Source organism: Petaurus breviceps, unplaced genomic scaffold (genome assembly GCF_028583685.1).
Source record: "Petaurus breviceps papuanus isolate PSGF00001 unplaced genomic scaffold, PetGlider_PUasm1.0 90702, whole genome shotgun sequence".
In the NCBI taxonomy this organism is placed as follows: Eukaryota; Metazoa; Chordata; class Mammalia; order Diprotodontia; family Petauridae; genus Petaurus; species Petaurus breviceps.
The window spans coordinates 4,596,604-4,621,205 of NW_027187317.1; the positions used below are offsets into that span (position 1 = coordinate 4,596,604).

The following is a 24,602-nucleotide window of genomic DNA, read 5'->3' on the forward strand; positions in this document are numbered from 1 at the left end:
ACTCTGGCTCAAACCTGTCCATTTGTACTGTCTGTCTCAGATATATACATATACACTGATGGACAAGCTCTCTAGGCTGCCCATCCAAATGTGTATAATCATCTAGTCAATAAAATTTCTTCATCCACTTAGTCTTTCTTATGAGGATAGTGATGTCCAACTCTTTTGAATTGTTACACATCACTTTCAGAAAAATTTGCAGCGTTCCAAATGATACAACCAACACAAGGCTATTCAAAAGAGAGGTATCTGGAAGATTTCACAATCCAAAGCAAAATCCTTTTCAACTAGAACTCTACCTACATTAGATTTCTATTACAGCATCAAGGTGGCAAACATCTTTGGCAAGTATACACCTCCCTATAGGCCTGACTTCTCTCTGAAGTAATGCATACCTATTCTTCCCACCCCTATCCCAACCACACAGTATCATCTTAAATGACAAAGAGCATTCTGTGACACAATCAAATTTCAACAATCTGCCTTGATGAAGGGAACAAAGACCTGGATGGCTTGAAAATAAAACGCATTTTACTTTGTACTGTTTGTCAAATGGCTAAAATTCTGGAAACTTAAGATACTTTACATTTGAAATTAAGCCACCCTTCATAAATTAAACTAAGACAAAAATAAAAAGCTCTTTCAGGCTTCTTCACTATGTCCCAAAACCTTTTAAAAATACAAAGCACACTGCCAAACAAGAGCTGTTGCTCATTCCTTCAACCTTGAAAACTTTCAAGTTGTTCTCACCCTCAACGGAATTTGAGGTAATGATGGATTCTAATATAAAACAAAACAAACCACCACAATGTTCTTCCAGGTGACATGCAAGGAGAGATTCAGATTCTATTTCCCTCAGCAAGAATGTAAAAGCAAAATTTGTAAAAAAAAAAAAAAAAAAAAAAAAAAGAAAGAAAGAAAATTCTAGGGCAGAGCCAAGATGGCAGAGTAGAAGCACGACCTTCCAGCAGCTCCGGCTTCCACCCTCCCCAATCCATGTAAAAAGGGGACTCTAAACAAACTCTGGAGCTACAGAACCCACAAAATGACACAGAGAAGCTAACCTCCTGCTGAGGACACCCCGGCAGGCCTGCACAGTGCTCTGGGAGCCAAGACCAGCCCCACTCCAAGGCTTTAGCCCCAGGGCGGGCCTGACCAGCCTCAGCCAGAGAGACTCCAGATCAGCAGCAGCTGTGGCCATTTCCAGATTTATCAACACATAGATGCAAAGGACAAAGTGAGAGGTCAGTGCAGTCTGAACTTTGGGACCAGTAAGTGGGAGTGCATGGCTTTTACCCGCAGGGTGAAAAGCCGCTGAGACACCGGCACAGTCAGCCAGCACCACGTGGCAGCTTCAGCTCTTGGCCTGCAGAGTGTAGGGGGACCAAGCACCAGTCTGAGGGGTAATTGCTCTTGCTTTAACCTGCTTGGATCTGGATTGCAGTCTAGGGTGGAGGTCCTGGGGTGTGTGTCCAGCTTGCCAGAGCGTGTGGAGACCTCAGAGAGGGAACCCATCTAATACCTCCGGCAGCTGAGGAAACCCCAGCGTTTGGGACAAAAGCTCCCCTGTCTGGTGGCAGAGTCCTACTGTCGCAAAAAGCCCCTGAGTCAAGTAATTGAGTGGCAAAATGAGCAGGCAAAGGAAACAAAGCAGACAGAAGATTCCAACAATACACTCCTATTTTGGGGACAAAAAGGAGCAAAGCATGGAACAGGAGGAAAGCAGTGAAGTCAGAACTCCTGCACCAAAAGCTTCAAAGGAAAATACAAGCTGGTTATAGGCCATAGAGGACCTTAAGAAAGATTTTGAAAACCAAATAAGAGAAGTGGAGGAAAAATTGGGAAGAGAAATGAGAACAATGCAAGAAAATTATGAAATGAGAATCAACAGCCTGACTGAGGAAAATAATACCTTAAAAAGCCGAATTTGCCTGATGGAAAAAGAATCTCAAAAACTCACTGAGGAGAATCATTGCTTCAGAATTAGATTGGAGCAAATGGAAGCTAATGACTTCAAGATGCTGTTAAACAGATCCAAACAAATGAAAGAATAGAAGGCAATGTGAAATATCTCATGGGAAAAACCACTGACCTAGAAAACAGATCCAGGAGAGATAATTTAAAAATTATTGGACTGCCTGAAAGCCATGACCAAAGTAAGAACCTAGAAATCATCCTCCAGGAAATTCTCAAAGAAAACTGCCCTTATGTTTTAGAACGAGAGGGCAAAATAGAGGTTGAAAGAATCCACCGATCACCTCCTGAAAAAGATCCCAAAAAGAAAACTCCTAGGAATATTATAGCCAGGTTTCAGAATTCCCAGATTAAGGAGAGAATATTACAAGCAGCCAGGAAGAAACAATTTTAATATTGTGGAAACACAATCAGGATAACACAGGATCTGGCAGCTTCTACATTGAGGGATCGAAGGTCTTGGAATATGATATTCCGGAGGGCAAAGAAGCTGGGATTAAAACCAAGAGTCACCTACCCAGCAAAACTGAGTATCATGTTTCAGGGGAAAATATGATCATTCAGTGGAATAGAGGATTTTCAAGCATTCTTGCTGAAAAAACCAGAGTTGAATAGAAAATTTGACATTCAGATACAAGAAGCAAGAGAAGCATGAGAAGGTAAACAGGGAAAAGGAATCATAAGGAACTTATTAAAGTTGAACTATTAACAATCCTACATGGAAAAACAATAATTGTAACTTATGAAACTTCTCAGTAGTTGAAGGGATTAAATATATATATATATATATATAATTTGTCTATATATGAGGGTATATGGGCATATGAATACATATGTGAATGTGTGTATATATGTTTACAGGTATACATAGATAGAGGGCAGAGGTCCAATTTAACAGGAAGGAATGATACTTAAAAGGTGAAATTAAGAGGTGAGAGGAATATAATGAGAGGAGATAGGGAGAGACAGATTGGGGTAAACTATCTCATACAGAAGAGGCAAGGGAAAATGGTTACAATGAAGGGGAAGAATAGGAAGGCAAAAGGGAATGGGTCAACCTTATTCCCATTGAATTTGGCTTGAGGAGGGAGTGAAATACACACTAAATAGGGTATCTCACCCTCCAGGAGAATAGTGGGGGGAAGGGGATGAAAGGGGGGATGATAGAAGGGAGGGTAGGCTGGGGGGAGGGAGGTTGGAAGCACCCACTTTTGAAAATAGACGGGATCAAAGTGGAGAGTAGAGTGGGTGGGAAGTGGGATGGGAGGGAGGGAAGTGTAATCAGTCTTTTACAATGTATCTACTATGTTATTGTTTTGCATTAGCCACACATGTGCAACCTATACTGAACTTCATATCTTCACAGTAGGGGTGGGTGATGGGGAAGGAAGGAAATTAATCTGGAATTGAAAGTTTTTAAATCAAATATTCAAATATGTATATATATATATGTATACATGTGTGTGTATATATATGTATATATATATATATACTATTATTAATACCATCTTACATGTAATTGGGAAATGGGATGTGCAGGCACTGAGGCATAGAGATCCACTGGAAAAGTGGAAAGGGGTATGGGGGAAAATGTGAGAGAGAGCAGACTGCAGGAGGGGATATCCTGTGGAACTGCTATTTTGGGGCGGTGGGTGGGGGAGAAATGGGGAGAAAATTTGTAACTCAAAATCTGGCGGAAATGGATGATGTAAATCAGAAGTTAATAAAGTATTAAAAAAAAAAAAACTACAGTTAAGATGACCCCATAGTCATGTCTAACAGAATAACAAATTCAGAGTAGCCTCTACACAAAAGATGGAAAATTTCTGCCACCCTACGGTCTCAAATACAGCAATCGGTATTATAAACATAATATGTCAAAGGGCCTAATCTTCTACCAAAGAAGGAAGGTCCTGAGTTACCCTATGAACCTTCTAATTTTCTTTTGTCTTTAAAATATACATTTCTTTGTAATAGTCCTTTGCATTACCATTAAGGGGACTCTTTACATACCGGCATTGCAACTGTGCAAAGCTGTCTTTCCCCAAGTAGTATCTTTTGGAAAATTCAATATTATACATAGTCAATTTTCATCATCAGATATAAGAGATTTTTAAAAACCTTCATAAAACTATGGTGTATTTATAATAGCCACCAGAATATAAATTCACGAGTTAATGACACAGTTTTGGCCTCTGATCAAAGAACTACACTTTTCAAACCCCTACTGGCATTGATGTAATGAAAGGCAGACTGTTCAAGTTTATCGAGCAGTGAACAAGTCAAGTTAACAAAACTGCAAGTCATCTCTGATTTGTGGGACCACAAATTAATCTTACACAGTACATTTTCAACTCAAGAGAGTAACCAACCTGCTATCCCTTAGAATACACAGTATACTCAAAAGGTCATTTCAGAACCAAGTTCAGAAAACATATGCACACAATGAATAACTTATTTATTGCCAGAAACAAAATTGTAGCTCTCAACTGGGTCACTTATATGTTTATAAACTTAAAACGGACAAATGTGAAGTTTCCTTGGAGTTTAATTTTTTTAATCTTGAAGGTTGCTTAAAAAAAACCCAACATGACCAGGAGAGTAATTCCGTTATGTTCAAAATTGTGTTTACTGCATAAGTGAAAAGTTATTGTTAATTGGGCAAACAATGCCAGAAATAACTTGGTACTGCTAAGAAATGAAGTAGGGGCAGCTAGGTGGCACAGTGAATAGAACACCGGCCCCAGAGTGAGGAGGACCTGAGTTCAAATCTGACCTCAGACACCTAACACTTACTAGCTGTGTGACCTTGGGCAATTCACTTAATCCCCAAAATACCATATCTAACTTGAACTGTTCACATGTAGACCCTCAAATTACCTGACCAGTCTACATCCTTTTGCAATTTTTTCTTCACCTAAATCACTTAAAACTACTTTTTGCACATGGATCCTCCCCCTTCAAAAAATAAATGAAGCAGACATAATTTAATCTACAAGATAGCTGTAAGACACACCTGTTTTCTTTTCTCCAGTCTCTCTTGTTTTTCTTTCTCTTTTTCCTTTTCCAGCTCTTTGTTTTTGATGAGGATGGTAGGTTGACTTTTAGGAGTTTTTTTGTTAAGAATTTTTGCCATGGCATCTGCCCAGCCTGCATTGGTCCCAACATTAGATTCTGCGGCACTTTCATTTTCTTTGTCATAAGCTATGGTATCATCTTCATTATCACCTTCAATTGCTTCATCAGAAGAAAAATGGTCTTTAGCAACTTCCCAACTTCCTACAGAACCTTAAAAGAGAAGAAAACATACTAAACACTGATATCCTATGAGAAGATTCAGTGAATGTAGTCTATTATGAAAGGCTCTGCAACAGAAGCAGATAGTCTGAGTTCAAGATCAGAAATCTCTGAGCATATGTGGGAAAGCAGCTATACCCTTGAAGCTGTCTTATAATGGCTGAAAATAATAAAGCACAACTGGAAATAATAAGATGCTAAATTTGCTAGATGAGGAGACTATTTCTGATCAGAGAAGAAAAATAGTTTACAGCAAACACATTTACCAGGTATTACTGAATTTGCTGGTCTGTAAAATACAATTCTCATCATGTTTGTTAAAATGGAGGTAACTCAGACATTAGACTCTTGAATTTATTATTTTTTACTGTGTAAATGTTATGAAAATTCATTCATTCATTTATGTAATAAACATGAAGGGCTTGGTTAAGTAAAAAAAATAATGAAATACATAGACACACACACGCACACACATGCGCATGCACATGAATGTGTGGCAACCACTTAAGGTAAGCATAAAATACTCTGAGATCAGATGAGGCAAAAATTGCTCCCAGCTGGAGAACATTTTACTTCTGCTTATATTTGCCTAAGGATTTTAGTATGAAATGAAATCTGTTAAGAGAGTGTAAATGAAATCTGGTAACACTAATTAACATTTTGGTCATCATCTTGGAGCTGAAAAGGAGACGACTGGCACAATGAAAGGTAAGCCAGCTCCCTTTCCAAACCTCCTACATCACTAGCCAGCTCTTAACACTCTTATACAGAGTTTTCATTCAACATCTCTTAACCAACACACTAAGTTTTAGTTTTTCTCTAAAATAGAAAGGACATATAATACCCTCCAAAAAAAAGTTTCTCTGTGTTATTAATATGAACATCCCCCATATGAATATTTGTTAACTTCTAGTTTTATAAAACCTTTTAGTTGGGGCGGCTAGGTGGCGCAGTGAACAAAGCGCTGGCCCCGGAGTCAGGAGGACCTGAGTTCGGTTCTGGCCTCAGACACTTAACACCCACACAAAAAATCTAGCTGTGTAACCTTGGGCAAGTTACTTAACCCCAAGTGCCCTCAAAAAGACAAAAAAAAAAAAATCTTTTAGTTACGCTTTAATTTCCACAAGAAAAACATCCAGAGCCACTATCACAGTGCCAAATTATAGCCAACATACTAAAGAAGATACAAAATGGTACTATGTATCTATCTCTTTGGAATTAGCAAAAGGAACAGAAAGACCTCACTCTAAGCTCTGCCACTTACTAGCTATTTGACTTCAGGCACGTTATTTAATCTTTCTGAGATTTCAATTCCTTCATGGAAGGAATATGGGAATAGAAGGTGGAGGAAAAGGACTAGCCAAATGAGATCATTTCTAAAGTCCATTCCAGGTCTTTCTATGATTCTGAGTCGGGGCTTCACACCATATATATGTATAAATAATCAGCAGCATCTCAATGATCCATATTTTCATCATCAACAACAAAATAGTGATGCAGTATCTAACTAATATCTAATTCACAAAGTTAAAGTAGTTTATGTTACAGCTATATAAATGCATTAGTTGTAATTACCAAATGCTAATGGCTAAATATGGACATTACTAGAGAGTAACTAAAATGACAGTAAATCTCATTAACTAGGAGGTTATTTTTAAGCTCTGGAATAAAAAATATTCATTTATTAACTTTTAAGTATGGAACCTTTTGGCATCATGCAGCTCCCAATATAATGAAACAAGAAGTTTTAGTCCTTGCTTAGAAATACTAATAAATCTTACAATACACACTTCAAAACTGAAATGAATCTTTTATTCCATCCATTCCCTCCAAAGGTATGGGGAGAAACCTTCTGTACTACACTTACCAATATACTCCTACCAATTTTCCAGAGGATCTAATCAACATTCCTCTAGATCTTTTTACATTTTAAGGACACCATATCTAACTTGAACTGTTCACATGTAGACCCTCAAATTACCTGACCTTTTGCAATTTTTTCTTCACCTAAATCACTTAAAACTACTTTTTGCACATGGATCATCATTGAAAATGTGCTCAGTGATATGTGTCCACTATGCATCTCTCCACTGCAATTCTAATTTTTCATTGTTGGTGTTATTCTAAGATCTGTAGCCATATAATCCCACCAAAAGAACATTACTGTTAAAAAAAAAAAATGGATGTTCTCTTTTTCTCCCACTGGACAATAGTTGAGCATCACTGAAAAGACTGTGCAATTTCCCAAATTCAATCTAGCATACTTCCACCCTTCCTACCATTCAATTTGGGGCTCAATTTGCTGTCAAAGTATAGCACCTTTCCCAAAGATTTGTACCTTTGTTCTCAATGGACTGACTCTAAAACTACATTTCATATCCTGGAAAATAAGCAGTTTTTAACTCCATTTAGTTTTTCCCACAGAGATCACTACTGGACTTTATTCCCTTTGTATAATTGCAGATCTAGCTGAAGAAGCCCTGAAATATTTTGAGGTTTGAAGCAATCAACATGAATCACCCTTAAACAGGACTTCACCCTCTACAGAGGGACATGATTGTCAAGGGGAACACTGAACAAGATATTTTATATGATCAGTTAATACATGCGGGGAATGTACACCTCTATGCTTATTACCCAGGCAGACAATAAGATACCAAAAGCGAGTTTGAAAATGCTGGCTCTGTGAGCACCAAACATCCCAATGCATGAATTTGACTGTATCTCAATAGACAAGAAAGGACCTGTTACTGATGTGGGAGCCATATCAGAATTAGTTATCTGTATGCAATCAGACTTTCAACTGATAAGGGTAATGGTCAAGATCAGCATCAAGTTAGAAGAACAAGTATGAGAAGCAGCCCCAGAACAGCTTCAACCTGACCTCTTCAAATGAGGGCCTTTTTGGTTTTATTTCATGGGGTAAATGGTCCAAAAATTAACTACCTAAAAGCAGGGGTAGGGAACCTGTGGCCTCAAGGTCATACGTGGCCCTCTATGTCCTCAAGTGTGGCCCTTTGACTGAGTCCAAACAAATTTGTTCTGTAAAGTTTGGATTCAAAGGAATGAACTTGAAGACCTAGAGGGTCACATGTGGCCGTGAAGCCTCAGGTTCCCCACCCCTGAAGAGGAAAGACTACAGGTGAGAAACCTTTCTACAATGACTCAATTCACACATACATGTGAAATTCAAACACTATCTTTTTCCTGAGTATTTATGAAAGTAGTAAACTAAAGGACACAATCTGCAGCTTAAGTATAAACATAACTAGTTTGCTAATATTTATTTTCCACAAGGAGGATGTTTTCAAGATGAGAAATAATTTAAAAATAAATACGTTTTTTTCCCTTCTTCTTAAGTAGCAAGGTCAAGTGATCCATTAAGATATCATGCCCATCATTTAAGGTATATTCTGGTGCCTGAAAGTAAAAAAATCCCTGACAAACAGCTTCTGGAAAAATGTTAAAAACTACAACACTGACACCTAGTGTTTTGTCCTGATCAACTCACAAATCAAATTGGATAAGACTAGCCCTTTCCAGCTACACTGCAAAAGTTTCTCAATACTCAAGACTATATCTCATCTAATGTTTAATTGCTCTCTCTTCCACCTATCTCCTTCTTCCCCATACCTTTGCCCCTCCTCCCATCTCCTTTTCTTCTTTCAAATCAAAGCTATTTACCTTTGGGAAAGATACACCTACTTATGTTTTGCACATTATACCTAAAGCTATAGTCTCTCAAAAGATCATTGATAATAGCTAACATTTATATAGCACTCACCATGTGCCAGACACTGTGCTAAGTACTTTATAATCATTATTTAATTTGATCCTCACAATCCTGATAATAGGTACAATTTACAGATAAGGAAACTGAGGCAAGCAGAATTTAAGTGACTTGCAAACTAGTAAGTTTCTGAGGCCTAATTTGAAGTCGGATCTCTATGCACTGTGCCACCTAGCTGCCCAATATTTCAATATCTGTAAACTAAAATCCTTGTCTGCAGCTATGATGGAACAAAGCTAAAAAGGTTTTAAGTACAGGCCTAGGAATAGAGAAACATGTCACTCATCTAAGGGCCAGCATAGACATATTTGATAACTCACCTCTAGACAGCAGAAAACTGCATGACTGATTTTTCTACCATAGCAACTCATAGTCTACAAAGACATAAAAGGTTTACTACTGTGTTGGCAAACACTCTCAACCTATGAAATCATATTCTTGAAATATTTCAGTATTTTCAAAATCCCATTTTCCAATTCCATTGCCCCATACTCCATATGTATACAATAACTAAACTAACATTTCAATGCCCATTGTACACAAACAATAGTTACTTCATATAATAACTAAATTATTGTTTCCCAAATAATATCTTTTTTTCAAAAATGTATTATTTAGTTATAAGTAATAATCTCTTATCATCCATTCCTGGAAATTCCCCATATAAAAAACTAGGTCTATTTCCAAAGGGGACAGGGAGAAGGAGTGGAGGGGAAAGGAGAAGAGAGGTTATAAACTAGAAAAGATATAGTTATCTTGGACTTAAACTCACTTCCTGAAAAACTTTGTATCACATTTGTTACCCCCAGCCTCTGAGCAAATACTGATGATAAGAAAAATAAAACTGAAAAGGTTTGCACTTTGTTTTTTGTTTATTTAAAGGGGAGGAAAGTATGGAAAGAGGGAAAAGTCAATCATCTCCTCACAGCCCTGCCCTTACCTTATTTGGGTGCTGAGGAAACTTAAGTTCTTTCTGGAATGAATAGCAAGAAGGAGAGAGAGAGAGAGAGAGAGAGAGAGAGAGAGAGAGAGAGAGAGAGATAATCCCAGACAAATGAACCCAGAGAAACAATTTATAAAGCAACAATAAATTTCATTGACTTTTCTCTGAAATTATGCCATGAACCATTTCACTGGCATTGCAGAGAGACAGATAAACCTACTATCTAAATAAGATTAAATACTTTCCTAGCATACATCTTTTTTTTTTACCAGTTGTGTTCTATTTAAACATAACTTTGTACAAAATGAAATCAGAAAACCTAAATGTAAAGACCATCTACTTTTACACTTAGAACCAGGTTTCAAAAAAATTCAAGTGTTTGAAAAGACCTTTGAGGTCACTGAGTGCAAGCAATAAGCTAGCATCTACCCAATGACCTCTATTTAAGACCTTTAGTTATTTTACCTCTCAATGTAGCCCATTCTATTGCTAGACAGCTTTGTAGAGATGTTTTCTTTATAGGAGATAATACTCTGATTCTCTTTAACTTTTTACTGTTTGCTCCCTGATCTTTCCTCTGGGGACAAAGATACGAAGTGTAAACATTCATTCACATGACAGTCCTTAAAATAGAAATGACACTGTAGCACAATTTGGAGGTTACATGGATTCAGATCTGAATGCTACCATTTAATACACCTGAGGGTCCTGAGAGTGCTAATTAGGTAAGAGCCAGTGCTTCGATTTTCCAATTTGTAAAGGAGGTACACTATTTCTGGTTCTAAATCTGGCTGCTGAGACACTGTTACGTGATCCTGGAAAGACCACAGAGACTAGCCTGTATATACCCTTTAACCTGGTGTTACTATTTTTTTTTTGAGGGGGGAAGGCAGGGCAATTGGGGTTAAGTGACCTGCCCAAGGTCACACGACTAGTAAGCCTTAAGTGTCTGAGGCCAGATTTGAACTCCTGTTCTCCTGACTCCAGGGCCAGTGCTCTAGCCACCTAGCCACTCCACTGGTGTTACTATTAGGCATATGCCCCAAAGAAGTCAAAATGAAAGGGAAAGGGCCCATATTTAAGGCAGCAATTTTGCTGTAGCAGAAAAATTGGGGGAGGGGTGCCCATTAATTGGAAAATTGCTAAATAAACAAATGCAATTGAATGCAATGCAATATTATTATGCCTTAACAAACAACAAATATAAAAACTGACTCAAAAATTTGGGAAGACTTGTATAAACTGATGCAGAGAGAGGTGAATAAAACCAGGAAAATAATTTACATAATGACCACAATAATGTAAAAGCAAACAACTTTGAAAGATTTCAGGCCTTTGATCGTGATGTTAGAAAAAAACTAAAAAAGTTCTCAAGAAGACATGGAGAAATTCTGACAGAAGGTGGGGGGTTCACATGCAATCCTTTTTCATTCTTTTCATATTGATCTGTTTATTGAAGATTAAATTAACAACAAAAAAAATATTTTAAAAATGACTATTGTCTGTCCCTGCCCTAACCTCCCAAAAGACCACAGAGAATAAGAGAGGCACTGCAAGACCGGAAAAGGGTAACTGGGTCCCGAGGTCCTTTGCCCCAAGTTAAATAAAGGAACAGAGAGTATAGAAACCAGTGAGTTTCAATTAAACTTCCAGTAAGATTCTAGTATGTATTAATCACATAGTTAATGAGCATATAGGACAAGAAGCAGTGATCACAAAGAGCAAACAATGGCTTCATTAAAAAAAAAAAAGGACATGACAGTCCCCATTTCCTTTTGTGACAGGGTAACTAAACTGGGACATCAGGGGAATGATATAATTAAAGTTTGCCTGGATATCACCAAAACATTTGACAAGTATTCTTGCTAAAATGGAGAGATATGGGCTAGACCATTGGTACAGGTTCAGAATGGTTGATGACCAACTTGAAAGGAGGTCTCTAGTGGAGTGATCAAGTGCCTAGCCTTGTGCTGTTCAACAAATTAATCATCTACTATGGGAGAGACACTGGACTCATCAATGGGAATACAAATACAAGAAATGAAAACAGATAGTGACCCAAAGAAGCTAACATACTATTGGCATGACAGGTATATTAATATATGGTAAATTTGTTGTGTCGAGGTCACTAACAGCTAAAGGGATCAGGAAAGCCTTCATGAAGAAGGTGGTGCATGACCAAAACTTTGAAGGAAATAAAGGATTCTAAGATTATAAGGAGATGGAATGTCCTACACGACAAATAGCAAGATGGCCAGCTTTGTCAACATAGTCCTAGAAGGAACAATGCATAACATGATTAGAAAAACAGATAGGACCTAGTTGTGAAGGGCTTTAGAAGTCAAACAGAAGAGTTTATATTTGATAGTGAAGGTAACAAGGAGTAGAGGAGTGGCTTGGTCTGACCTGCATTTTAAACAAATCACTTTGGCAGCTATCTTTAGTAAGTCTGGCAGGGAGACCAATTAGGAGGTTACTTCAATAGTCAAGGCAAGAAATAATGAAGTTCTAAATTTGTAAGCAGAGAAAGGGGATGAATGTAAAAGGTAAGTTGGAAGTAAAAATGACAAAATTAGTCAACTTATTTCCTTTGTGGCATAAAATGGAGCAAGGAGACAATAAAAAAACAAGTTTGAGAATGTGGGTGTCTGGAAGAATGGTGGCATCCTGAACAGAAGTAATGGGTTTAGTTTTAGATGTGTTAAGTTTGAGATATCTCTGGGACACCTGGCTGAAAATAAGCAACTGGAACTTTGGAGAGTTTAGGGCTAGACATAGTGATAAAGGAGTCATTGCACTAAGATGATAATTAAATTCATGGGAGCTAATCAGGTCGCCAAGTGAGAGAGTAGAAGGAAAGAAAAGAAGAGGGAAGACAGAGAGCTGGTTGGCAGACACCCATTACCGGAGGCACCTTTATCAAATTTAGAAATGACACAAAACCAGGAAGGGTATCAATCCTTTGGATGATAATGTGTCACTTTAAAACATTCTGACAGGCTAAGCACTGGACTAAAGTTAATATTAAATTTAATGAGAATAAATATAAAGTCTTATAGTTGGGTTTACAAAAACAACCTCACAAATTGGGGGAAACATGGGAATTCCTACAAAAAAGATCAAGGGAATACAAGTACAATGAGTCAACAGTGTGAAATGGCAGTCGAGAAAACTAATGCCCTCTTAGGCTATATTAAGAAAGAAATAGCATTCCGGAATAAATGAGGCAACAGCCAGTTATACTTCATCTCCAATACACCACATCTAAAACATACTACCCCGTTCTTAGCACCACAATCTAAGGAAGCTAATAAACTGCAAAATGTGTAGCTAGGCAATAAGAATAGTGAAAGGCTAAAGGATCATACCATATGAAGACTGTTTTTTTTTAAATAAACTAGGGATGCTTAGTCTAAAAAAGAAATTAAGTGTAGATGATAGTGGTATTTAAGTATTTGAAGGATTATAACAGAATTAACTTGCCCACAGAGTAGAACTAGAATTGGCATAATTTGCCTCCCTGCATTCACCCTCCAAAACACTGTCCACAAAGCTCCCAAATTTATATTCCCAAAAATACATCTAACTTCCTCACTCCTCTTATGGAGAAGTTCCAGTGGCTCCCTCTTGCCTCAAGGATAAAAAACAAACAGGTCTGTTTGCTATTCCCCATCTCTAGTCTCCGGTGATTTAATTCAGGATGTCTCCTCCACACCTCGAATACACTCTCTATTCAACTCATTGTCTGAGAAGCCTAAGTTTCTTTCAAAGATCAGCTACAGTGCTACTTTGTGCAGAGTTTACATTGATTTCCATTAAGCTATGACTGTGTCTGGAACATAGTAAATGCTTAATAAATGCTTGTCAATTTACTCCCCCTGCAGATTCTAGTGCCCTCACTTCAGAATTACTTTGTACGTATTTTGTATTTTATTTTCAGTATTTATAACATTCCACCCCGGCTCCCTCCCCCCTACAAAAAAAAAAAAAGTGGGGGACGGGGAACGCAATCTCCAGTTTTAGGAAGGATTTCTTTCTTGTCTTTCTAACCCTAACACCTAGAGCAATGCCTGGGGAAGAGGAGGCACTAATAAAGGCATGTTGAATGAATGAATGAAAAAAAGTTTCAAAGAGACAAGTTTAGGTTTGATATAAAGAAAAACATGCTCACAATTAGAAATATCCCAAATGGGAATTGGTTGCCTAAGGGGATAAGTACCTCCAGGAGGCTAGGTGGCTCAGTGGATACAAAGGAGTCATAAAGCTGAGTTCAAATACTCTTGCCTCTAACACAAAATAGTTTTGTGATCTTGCGCAAGTCATTCAACCTGTTTACTTCAGTTTTCTCATCTGCAAAATGGAGATAATAATAGCAGTTACCTCCCAGCATGGTTGTGATTTGATCCTTCTAATGAGATAATATTTGCAAAGGGCTTAAAGCACTATTAAATACCAGCTATTATTATTTAGTTCACCATCTCTGGGTTTTAAGCAAGGCCATTTGACATTCTTCAGGGGATTCCTATTGAGTTAAGAGGTTGAAGATGGACACTAAGGACTCTTACAACTCTAAGCTTCTGTGACCCTTTAATAAATAGTACAGATAAGGAAACTGAGACTGAAAGAGATAGAGACTTATTAAGGATAACAGCTAGTAATTGTCTGAGATGGGATTCAAACTCAGTTCATCCTGACTACAAGTTCAGCACTCTAGTCCCTGAGCCACCAAGCTCCAAGTCCCGCACATGACTGGAGCTAGAACTGAAAGCTGACAACTTTGGCTGGTGCATGCTTCCACTGATTTCTGGGCAGATTCCTCACATCCTTTTTAGGTCTGACATATGAGGTATAATGAAGTTACTGTCAGAAAGCTAAGTTTTTTCCCCTTAGGAGCTGTAACTAAGTTAGAGATAACCAATCTATGCTAAGTACCTTTTTAAAAAATTTTTTATTTTACCTATTTTATTCTGAACGTAATAAAACAAACATTTCTATAACATAGAATAGGAAGAAAAAAAAGTGTACATGAAACTGTAAATCTATTATATACAACTTTCTATTCCTTTTAAATATATAATAAAGTTATCATGTAACTTTCTTTTTTCCATTTTTCCCTCCTCCCCCATACATACATAAATATGTATGTACATATATGGTTTATATATATATATATATACACACACACATATATATTTACACATCTGTAAAACCATTCTATACATACTTCTATCAATTCTTTCTCTGGATGCAAATAGCATCTTCTTTCCTATGTCCTTTGTAGTTAATTTGGGTACTTAAGTTGTTCTTAAAACAATATTGCCATTACTTTATATAACAATCTCTTGGTTCTGCCCATTGCACACTTTACAATCTTTTTTTTTTTTATTTTTCTCTTTGTATACACGAGAAATATTCTTAATAATTCCTCTGGATAACAGTACCTGTCACTTAGGCACAAAGTAAAAAGCATTCCAGAAGGTTGGAGAGGGATGAAGAAATGAAGTTGAAGAAACATCAAGAATACTGCCTACTTTAAAATTCTGTCTTGGGGACAGGCAATAGCAATCCTCAAGTGACAAAATTCTTTAGTGCTTCCTTATCCTACACCAACCATTCCATATTCTGGATATGGATATTCCACTGGTGTTCATGACAATACTGAAGTATTGTAAGGTTAATTCACTGAAGATTACATTATTTCACTGTATTTTCCTTACAAGGTCAGGAAAGTTTATCAAACTTTTAAAAAAAGGTATTTCAACAAGATCTTAAAAAAATCTTTAAACAAAGGATTCAAATAATCAAGATACACAAAATAACCTCATCTATACCACCCTATTATATGTATTCTAATTAATATTTTGCAACATCGATACTTAACGCAAGTTATCTACAATGATAACTATAGTCCCCTAGAATCATCAATATAGCAAATTGTTCTGATCTTGTCACATGGTTTCTTCTACCAATTACTACTAAATTCAAGATGTTTAAAGTTAATGGCAGCCTTAAATTACAACTTTTTCTTTTGAAAGGCATGAAGTCATCCAGATTCCATGGAATTACCAGAAATATAACTGAAGTGCTACCATGTGATAACAGTGTTAAATTCAGATGTCATTACATATGTTGTTTGAGCAGAACTACAAGAGATATAGCATAAGTAGTCTGTTTCCTGGAGCCTGTCCTAAAAACCCCTAAATCTTTCAAGTAAGATGGTGATATACTTCATTTCTTGGGCACGTTTCCTTGCTATTTTAAGCAATACGAAATATGGAGTCTGTAGGCTACAGTTAAATGAAAAGCACATTGATTTGTTAGTATTTTACATATTAAATACAGCTTTGAAGGTTATCAAAAATGAAGAAATGTCTAACAGGACTGAGTTAACCATATGATTTATCAAGTGAGATGTCAATTGCATATGGTCATTTTTCATATGTACATACAGAAAAATTCAGTCTTTTAATTATCCAGAGCACATGGAATTACCATTGCTCATTTTTTCCACGTAGGTTGCAGCTATAGCTAGAGACAAGCATAGCATGACATTATATAGCCACTATTTTACTTTACCTGGCTTAATTCAGTAGCGGCGGAATTTTTGTTTTTTCCTGAATAATATAGTCTTAAAGTCGTTTATATTATGCTAAACCTTAAGAAACATATCAACTCCCTGTGAGACATGAGTTACTTCATAACTCAGAAATATCTTCATAATGAAATACTTCAGATTTAAGTGTATCTAATTAACTATTAAATTTTTCATATTTGTTTTTCTAGTCAATAACTTGAGTTGACAAATTTTAACCCAATTTGATAGTGTATGTGTATGTATACAGTAGACATTATAATAAACCTCAAATATAGCACGAAGGTCAATTAACCAATATAAAATCTAAGTTTTCATATTTGTGTACCTCCTTTAATTTTACAACTGAAGCAACTAACTGTGCCTGAGGGTTTTGATGACACACTCAAAACTGAATGGCTAAACGGCTCTCCGGTAATAACTGATGAATTAAAAAGGGAATATTTGGTCAAACCTATCACTACAACCTTTAAAAGACAGCATATGAGAATCCATAACCAAAGGGTCAGAATTAAACATCTAACAAATCAGTACTTAACTGCTTATATCTCTACCTATGGGACAGATATCCTTGAGCTAAAGTGGAAAATGATCCATCTATCCTTTAACTAACTCTGAACCTTTAATCTCTCTATACACACAATTAAAACTGTTAGATAGATTATTAAGACAAAAAGAGATTGATAAAGAAAAAGCATCTCTCCAATGAGAGGCAGTCAGTTAACAAGCATTTTATTGAGTGACTACTTATGTGCTAGCAGCTGTGCTAAGCACCATGCATACAGAAGAAAAATAAGCACCTGTCCTAAAGAAACTCACATTCTAGTGACAGAGACAGCATGTAAATAACTAGATCCATACAAGATATATACAGAATGTCATTTCAGAGAGGAAGGCACTAGCTATTGGGAACTTGGGGGGGGGGGGGTGAAGAAAGATCTTCAGAGATAGAATTTGATCTGGAGGAACAGGAACTGAAAGTGACCAGAAAACTAAAGAAGCAGAGGTGAGAGTACAGAAAATTTTAGGCACAGAGGACAGCCAGTACCAAAGCGTGGAGACGAGATGGAGGGCATTGTGTTTCAGGAAGAGCAAGTAGGTCACTGTGGTTAGATCACAGTGTGAAGAGGGGAGTAAAGTGTAAGAAGGTGAAAGTAAAGATAAGAAGGTGAGAGGCTTTGAAGAGTCAGTGTGATGTACTAAATAGACTGCTGTACTGGGTGTCAGAAAGACATGGATGCAAATCCTGCCTCTCATACTTACTAGATATATGATCATGTCCAAGTCACCTAACCTCTCTTGGCATCAGGCAGATTTCTAAGATTTACCATTATAATTAGCAGTGGGACTTCCCAAACTAATTAAAGAAATTATAGGTATATAACATGACCTATTGACATACAAGAGCTCTACAATGTCCTGAGTAATCAACTGAGATCTAAGGATTAAGTCTCTACCCCAATGTCCTTTTAAATTATAGAAGTATAAATCTCTACTGACAGACAACTTACTTCATGCAACTATACAATCCCATTATTATCTCTCCAAATTCTGACTATCTCTCCATGTAGGACCTCCATGCTTGAGAACTAGGGGCCACTTAAAACTGCAAAAGGTCCCCAAAATGATCTATAGTATAGAATTTAACCTGAGATAGAAATGTTTCAAAGTCAAGCTGAAAGAAAGTCTCTAGCAAGTGCCCTAGGAATGTGGGTGTGGTCCTATGCTATTAAACATTTTAATCAATTACTTGGTATAAAAGAATAAATGGCATGTTTATTAAATCTTCAGATGACCCAAGGCTGCAAATCATGGCTAGAGAGACTGGATTCAGCAGAAGGTACATTAGGTTTGATGTGAGAGGACTAGAGTTTAAATCCTTAAGTTTCTATGACTTGGGGCAATGGCCCTCAAGTGCAAAATGAAAAGGTTGATTAAGGGTCCATCAGCTCTAAACTGAAACAAGATTTAAAGATAATGAAAGACCAGAATAGTGGACTGAATCTAACAAGAAGAAATTTGTAGAGAACTTTCAGGAGTCCCCCGGCTCTGCTAATGAAATGTTCCCCTCCCCTATATCATTACCTGAAAGGTTACAGGGCCGATAGGTAGAAGGTGTATAAACTTATTTGGATGAAGAGAACTTTTGGGGTCCCTTGGCCCCACTGAAGGAATATTCCCCTGCCCTATACAGTTACCTGCAAGGTTACAGGGCAGATAAGCAAGAGGGAGTGTAATCTTTTTTTGTTTATGCCTCTGGATATGGTGCTATGATATTACCCTAATAAATAACTAACCTTAAGCAAGGATAAATGGTAAACAAGAATAAGGGAGGGTTCTTGTACATTGTCTGCACTCCTTTGGGTCACATAGACCTTCTGTTGGGGGGCATATAAACTCTGTGAGCCCCTTGCATCTATGGCTCTGTATGAAACGGTCCTGTAATAAACAGACTATTGATTACACCCCCATCTTGTTATTCTCACAACCTGCTAGCCCACCAACTGTGCTGGCCAACTCGGGGCATCAGGACTGCTGTTGAGTCTCTAGCGATGGACCCCTAGGATTTGCCAGAAGGAAGTGGGCCTGCATGAAATCCAAGGTACAACAGATTTCTTTCAAGGTAAGGGAAGGCTCTAGAAGGGCGTTCGTTGCTCAATTTTCATAATCAGAGCTCACAGAGATGTAGTATGGGAGGAAGTTTAGTGAAGGGATTAAAAGATGAAGGAAAAGATCTGAGAATATTACAACTTATAGTGTGTAAGAAAGGGATTTCAGTTAAGAAACAGATTCTGAAAACATTTTTTTAAATAGTCTATCAGGCAGCCCCATGGTTCCCTAGTGGCTCTCAGATCAGAGGACCTGATTGGGAAGCAGTGGGAGAGGCTTTAGTTAATTACCTTAAGGAGAATGGACAGGAGACTGACTCTGGCTTCATACTTCCAATTTATAATGTTATTAAAGTATGCCCAGCAGACAAAACAGGTCTTAAAGAAATACTGAATGTCATGGGTGAGAGCGAAGGCAGTTATCAGGAAGAGACCACACCTCCTGAATTTGTGGGAAAAAGACCCCTAGAAAATACCAAACCTCTTAACCTCAGTCTATGTCTGTCCTATAATCCCTCATGGGAATGGAAAAAGCTGGGAAGTGTAATGGCAGTCCCACCGTAGTTTCAGAATTATATACACCTTTTCAAAAACTTATGAAAGAGGAAGGACAGACATTAAGAGAAATGGGATTTAAAGGCTGCAATTTATTGGCTTATCCCGTTATAATAGATGCCCAGGGCAATAGAACATGGAAAAAATTAATTATAAAAGATCTTAAGGAGGTAAAAAAAAAAAAAGGCTGTACAAGAGTATGGGTCAACAGCTTCTTATATGGTGCCATTATTGGAAAATTTAGCAGCCACAGCTTTGACACCATATGACTGGAGGCAAACACCTAAAATATGCCTAACCCCAGGGGATTTACAGTGGGAGGTCAATTATAAGGAAAAATGTCATAGCAAACTATATGATCTTATGTTGGCAGAAGGACCTAATGCACCCAGTATTTCCATGCTTTTGGGTGACAGACCTAACACATTACCTAACACACAAATGGACTATTCAGTGGCAGTATATGGTACTATTCAAGAGTGTGCAATACACGCATGGAAAGAGATATAATCAGTTCTGGTGAAGCAGGAAAAATGTTCACAAATATCATGCAGGGACCTGAGGAATCATTTCCTGATTTTGTGGCAAAAATACAACAAGCAGCTGAGCATACTTTAGGAAGCACTGTGGGATTGAAAGCTTTTATGGCACTTCCTGCTGACGTCTCCTTGGGTCAATTAATTCAAAAATCTATGGAGGTAAAGCCTATAGTCTTTCAAGCACAAATTATAGCAGAAGCACAAGCAGCCACAAATAGACAAAACAAGAATTGTTATAAATGTCGTAAAGTGGGTCATTTCAAAAGGGAATGTCAAGTGCGCCCGGCAGTAATAGTAAATTACAACCAAAATCAAAATGCCCCAAATGTTATAAGGGCTTTCATTGGGCTTCAGAATGTCGATTTAGAAATTCGGAAAATGGCCTCAAGGGCCAAGTCGCGGGCCCACAAAAAACAGCAGGGACTTATGTTCAGTTCGGCACTCCAGAGATTCAGAAAGGCAAATCCTCCTATGAAGTAAATGCTGTTATCTTACAGCCTGAGGTTACATCCCTAAACATTTACCCAAGCCAGGAGAGAGAAGTGCTTTTTAGGATCTCTTCTCCTGCCATGGGGGTACTTTCATTAACCTCAGAAGGGGAATACATGGATATACAATTCACTCCAACCTATGTGGAACAAAAGGACTGGGAAGATTAAAATTAAAATTATGAATCCCAGCAGTTCCGTGATCCAATTAAAACAGGAACAACGGATATTTCAAATACAGAATCCAGGGGTCATGTGGTCTCAAATCATTATGACCTCAAGACCCACCCTTCATATATATGTGGAGGGCAGGAGAATTTGGGGTCTCTTAGACACCAGAGCAGACCTGACCATTATCAACCAGGAACAATGGGACCTGAAGTGTACTGTTCAAAAATCAGATATAAATATGAAAGGCTCAGGAGAAGTTAGTCAACCTTTAAAAAGTGTGAGGAAACTTACTTGGGAATTTGAGGGCATATCAGGAAAATTCCAGCCATATTGTTTTACCAATGGCCTTGTGGGGCAGAGATATTTTAAGGTCACCCTCACAACAAATTTTCAGGAGAGGCCTTGAATGATGGGCAGCCAATAGCCGATCCTTTTGAATGGCTTACCACAAAACCAGTATGGGTGGATCAGTGGCCCCTAAGTGCAGAAAAAATTGCTGCCCTATTAGATATTGTGCAAGAACAGCTGAAGTTAGGTAATACTGAAATTACAAACAGCCCATGGAATTCTCCAATTTTTGCAATTAGAAAAAATAATTCAGGAAAATGGAGGATGCTTATGGATTTGCGAGAAGTAAATAAAGTCATGAAGGATATGGGGGTGTTACGGCCTGGTTCACCATCTCCTAATATGGTACCATCACAATGGCCTTTATGGGTAATAGACATAAAGGATGTTTCTATAGCATACCTCTCCAAAGTCAGGACCAAGAAAAATTTGCATATCTTCCATAAATTTAAAAGAACTCCTAAAAAGATGCTGTTGGAAGGTACTATACCAGGGGATGAAAAACAGTCCCACATTATGTCAAAAGTTTGTGGCAAAAGCCTTAGAATCAACTAGAAACAAATACCCCACAGCTTACTTAATTCATTACATGGATGATGTTTTCTATGTGCACACCAAGATGAGTTTACTTTAGAGAAGATTTTAGAGGAGGTTACAAATAATTTTGCTGCTATAGGACTTAAAATAGCCCCTGAAAAGATACAGATGCTTTTATGTATTTAGGTAAAGTATAGAACACTACTATAGGACCTCAAAAATTGGAAATTAGAAAAGATAATATTAAAACATTAAATGACTTGCAAAAGCTTATAGGAGACATAAATTGGATCAGATCTAGCCTTGGAATTTCAAATGAATGTTTAACACCATTATACACTGGAAGGTGATACCAACCTTAATTCTCCTAGAATTCTTTCATCTGAAGCTCGGAATGCATTGGATTACATTCAGGAAGCTATCATTAAAGATATTAATGAAATATAGGTTTTCTCCAATGCTACTATTTACAGAAAGGCACATTTATTTACAAAAGCAGGAAAAGATGCTATTTAATTTTTGTGGAAATCCTGAAGAACGTCTAGTATTTTTAGAGGCTTTGAAGGTTAATGGCAATCATTTCTTTAAGAAACTTTCATTGTGACATGTTATAAAATGTTATACTACCAGGCTATGTGAAAGAGAATGCTACTATATGCTGAAAAATGAGGCAAAAATGAAGCAGACATCACTGGAGTCATCAGCTGGTCAGAAAGAAACAGATGTCCAGTCAAATGAACACCAAAGGAAGCAAAACAAGAATACAGCTAAAATAACAGCTCAGTTTAGGAAGGGATCTTAGAAACCCGGCTTCCTGGTCAAGTAAATAAATGAACAACATTTATTAAGCACCGTGTAGACACTAGTAAAACAATGGGGATACAAAGAAAGGCAAACCCAACCTCTATCTTCAAGGAGCTCACATTCTCATAGGGGAGATAACACACCAACAAATGTGTACATATTAGATACATACAGTTTAAATGGGAGGTAATCTCACAAGGAAGGCACTCGAATTAAGGGGGACCAGGAAAAGCTTCACACAGAATGTCGGATTTAAACTGGGCTTTAAAGGAAGCCAGGAGTAGAAGAAAAAGAGAGAAAGCATTCCAGGCATGGCACACAGTCAATGAAAAGGGACCACATCAGAGTCAGGAAATGGAATATCATATGCAGGGAATGGCAAGAAGACCAGTCACTAGATTTCGGAGTACATGGAAGAGAGTAAAATGTGCTAACATTAGAAATGTAGGAAGAGGTACAGTTGTGAGGGCTTTAAAGTATTTTAAATTTGATCCTTGAGGTAACAGGTAGACATTGGAGTTTACTGAGTAGACAGGTGACATGGTTAGGCTGGAACTTTAAAATCACTTTGGCAGCTTCCTCTCCAAGCTCCAGCCCCATGACTGCTAACATGGCTAAACGTACCAAAAAGGTCAGAAGTGTTGGTAAATATGGAACATTATGGTGCATACCTCAGAAAAATGATGAAGAAAATTGAAATTAGCCAGCATACCAAGTATAACTGCTCCTCCTGTGGCAAGACCAAAATGAAGAGACAGGCTGTGGGTATCTGGCATTGTGGGTCCTATATGAAAACAGTAGCTGGTGGTACATAGAACTACAATACCACCTCTGCAGTCAGTCAAATCTGCTATCAAAAGACAAAAGGAATTGAAAGACCAGTAAAATCTTCTTATCAAATATCTGTAGCCCATAGTCCAAGAGTAAATGGGTTAAATTATGGAATAATTTTTTTTTAAATCACTTTGGCAGCTAGGTGGGAAATATATGGAATAGTGAAGGGACCTGATACAGGCAGACCAACCAGAAAGCTAAGGCAAAAGTCCAGGCTTGAGGTGATAAGGGTTGATACCAGCTATGTCAAAGAAAAAATATACACTAGAGATGTTGGCAGGACTTGGCAACAGTCTGGACATATGGGGTGAGAGAGTGGGGATGACACCTACATTTTGAGTCTGGGTAAATGGAAGGATAGTGGGTGTGCTAGACAGTAACAGAAAAGTCTGGAGGGAAGATTTCAGGAGAAATATCAAAAGTTTTGGTGGTGGAGCCAAGATGGTAGAGTTAAAACAGGAACTTGCTTAATTAAGTTCATGCCGCAACCACCTCTAATACCTGTTAAAAAAAATTATTCTAAACAAATTTTAAACCTAAAGAACCCACAAAATGACAGAGTAAAATTCATCTCCAGCTGAAGTCAGCCTGGCAAACCAAAATGAAGGGTCTATCTTAGAACTGGCCAAATGGAAAAGTCAGTCCAAAAGCTCACTGAAGAAAATAATTCCTTCAGAATTAAAATGGAGCAAATGGAAGCCGATGATTTTGCAGATTCAAAAGAATGAAAAAATAGAAGACAAGGTAAAATATCTCATTGGATAAACAACTGACCTAGAAAATAGATCCAGAAGAGATAATTTTAAAATTACTGAATTACCTGAAAACCATGATCAAAAAAAGAGCCTAGATATCATCTTTCAAGATATTATCAAGAAAAACTGCTTTGATATTCTAGAACCAGAGGGAAAAACAGAAATTGAAAGAATCCACCAATCACCTTTTAAAAAAGATCCCAGGGGTGGCTAGGTGGTGCAGTAAAAAGAGCATAGGCCCTGGAGTCAGGAGTTCAAATCCCAAATTAGCCATGTGACCTTGGGCAAGTCACTTAACCCTAACTGACCTGCTTTCCCCCCACCAAAAAGAGAAAAGAAGGGAAGGGAAGGGGAGGGAAGGGAAGG

General features: G+C 37.6%; 1 protein-coding gene across 1 annotated transcript in view; it reads right to left on the reverse strand.

The window, feature by feature from the left end:
- Positions 1 to 24,602, reverse strand: part of RRP15 (ribosomal RNA processing 15 homolog) — a 206,054-nt gene that overhangs the window by 37,711 nt on the left and 143,741 nt on the right. The window contains exon 3 of the mRNA XM_069066019.1: positions 4,991 to 5,262. Within this exon, the coding sequence (XP_068922120.1) occupies positions 4,991 to 5,262 (272 nt within the window). The remainder of the gene's footprint in view (positions 1 to 4,990; positions 5,263 to 24,602) is intronic.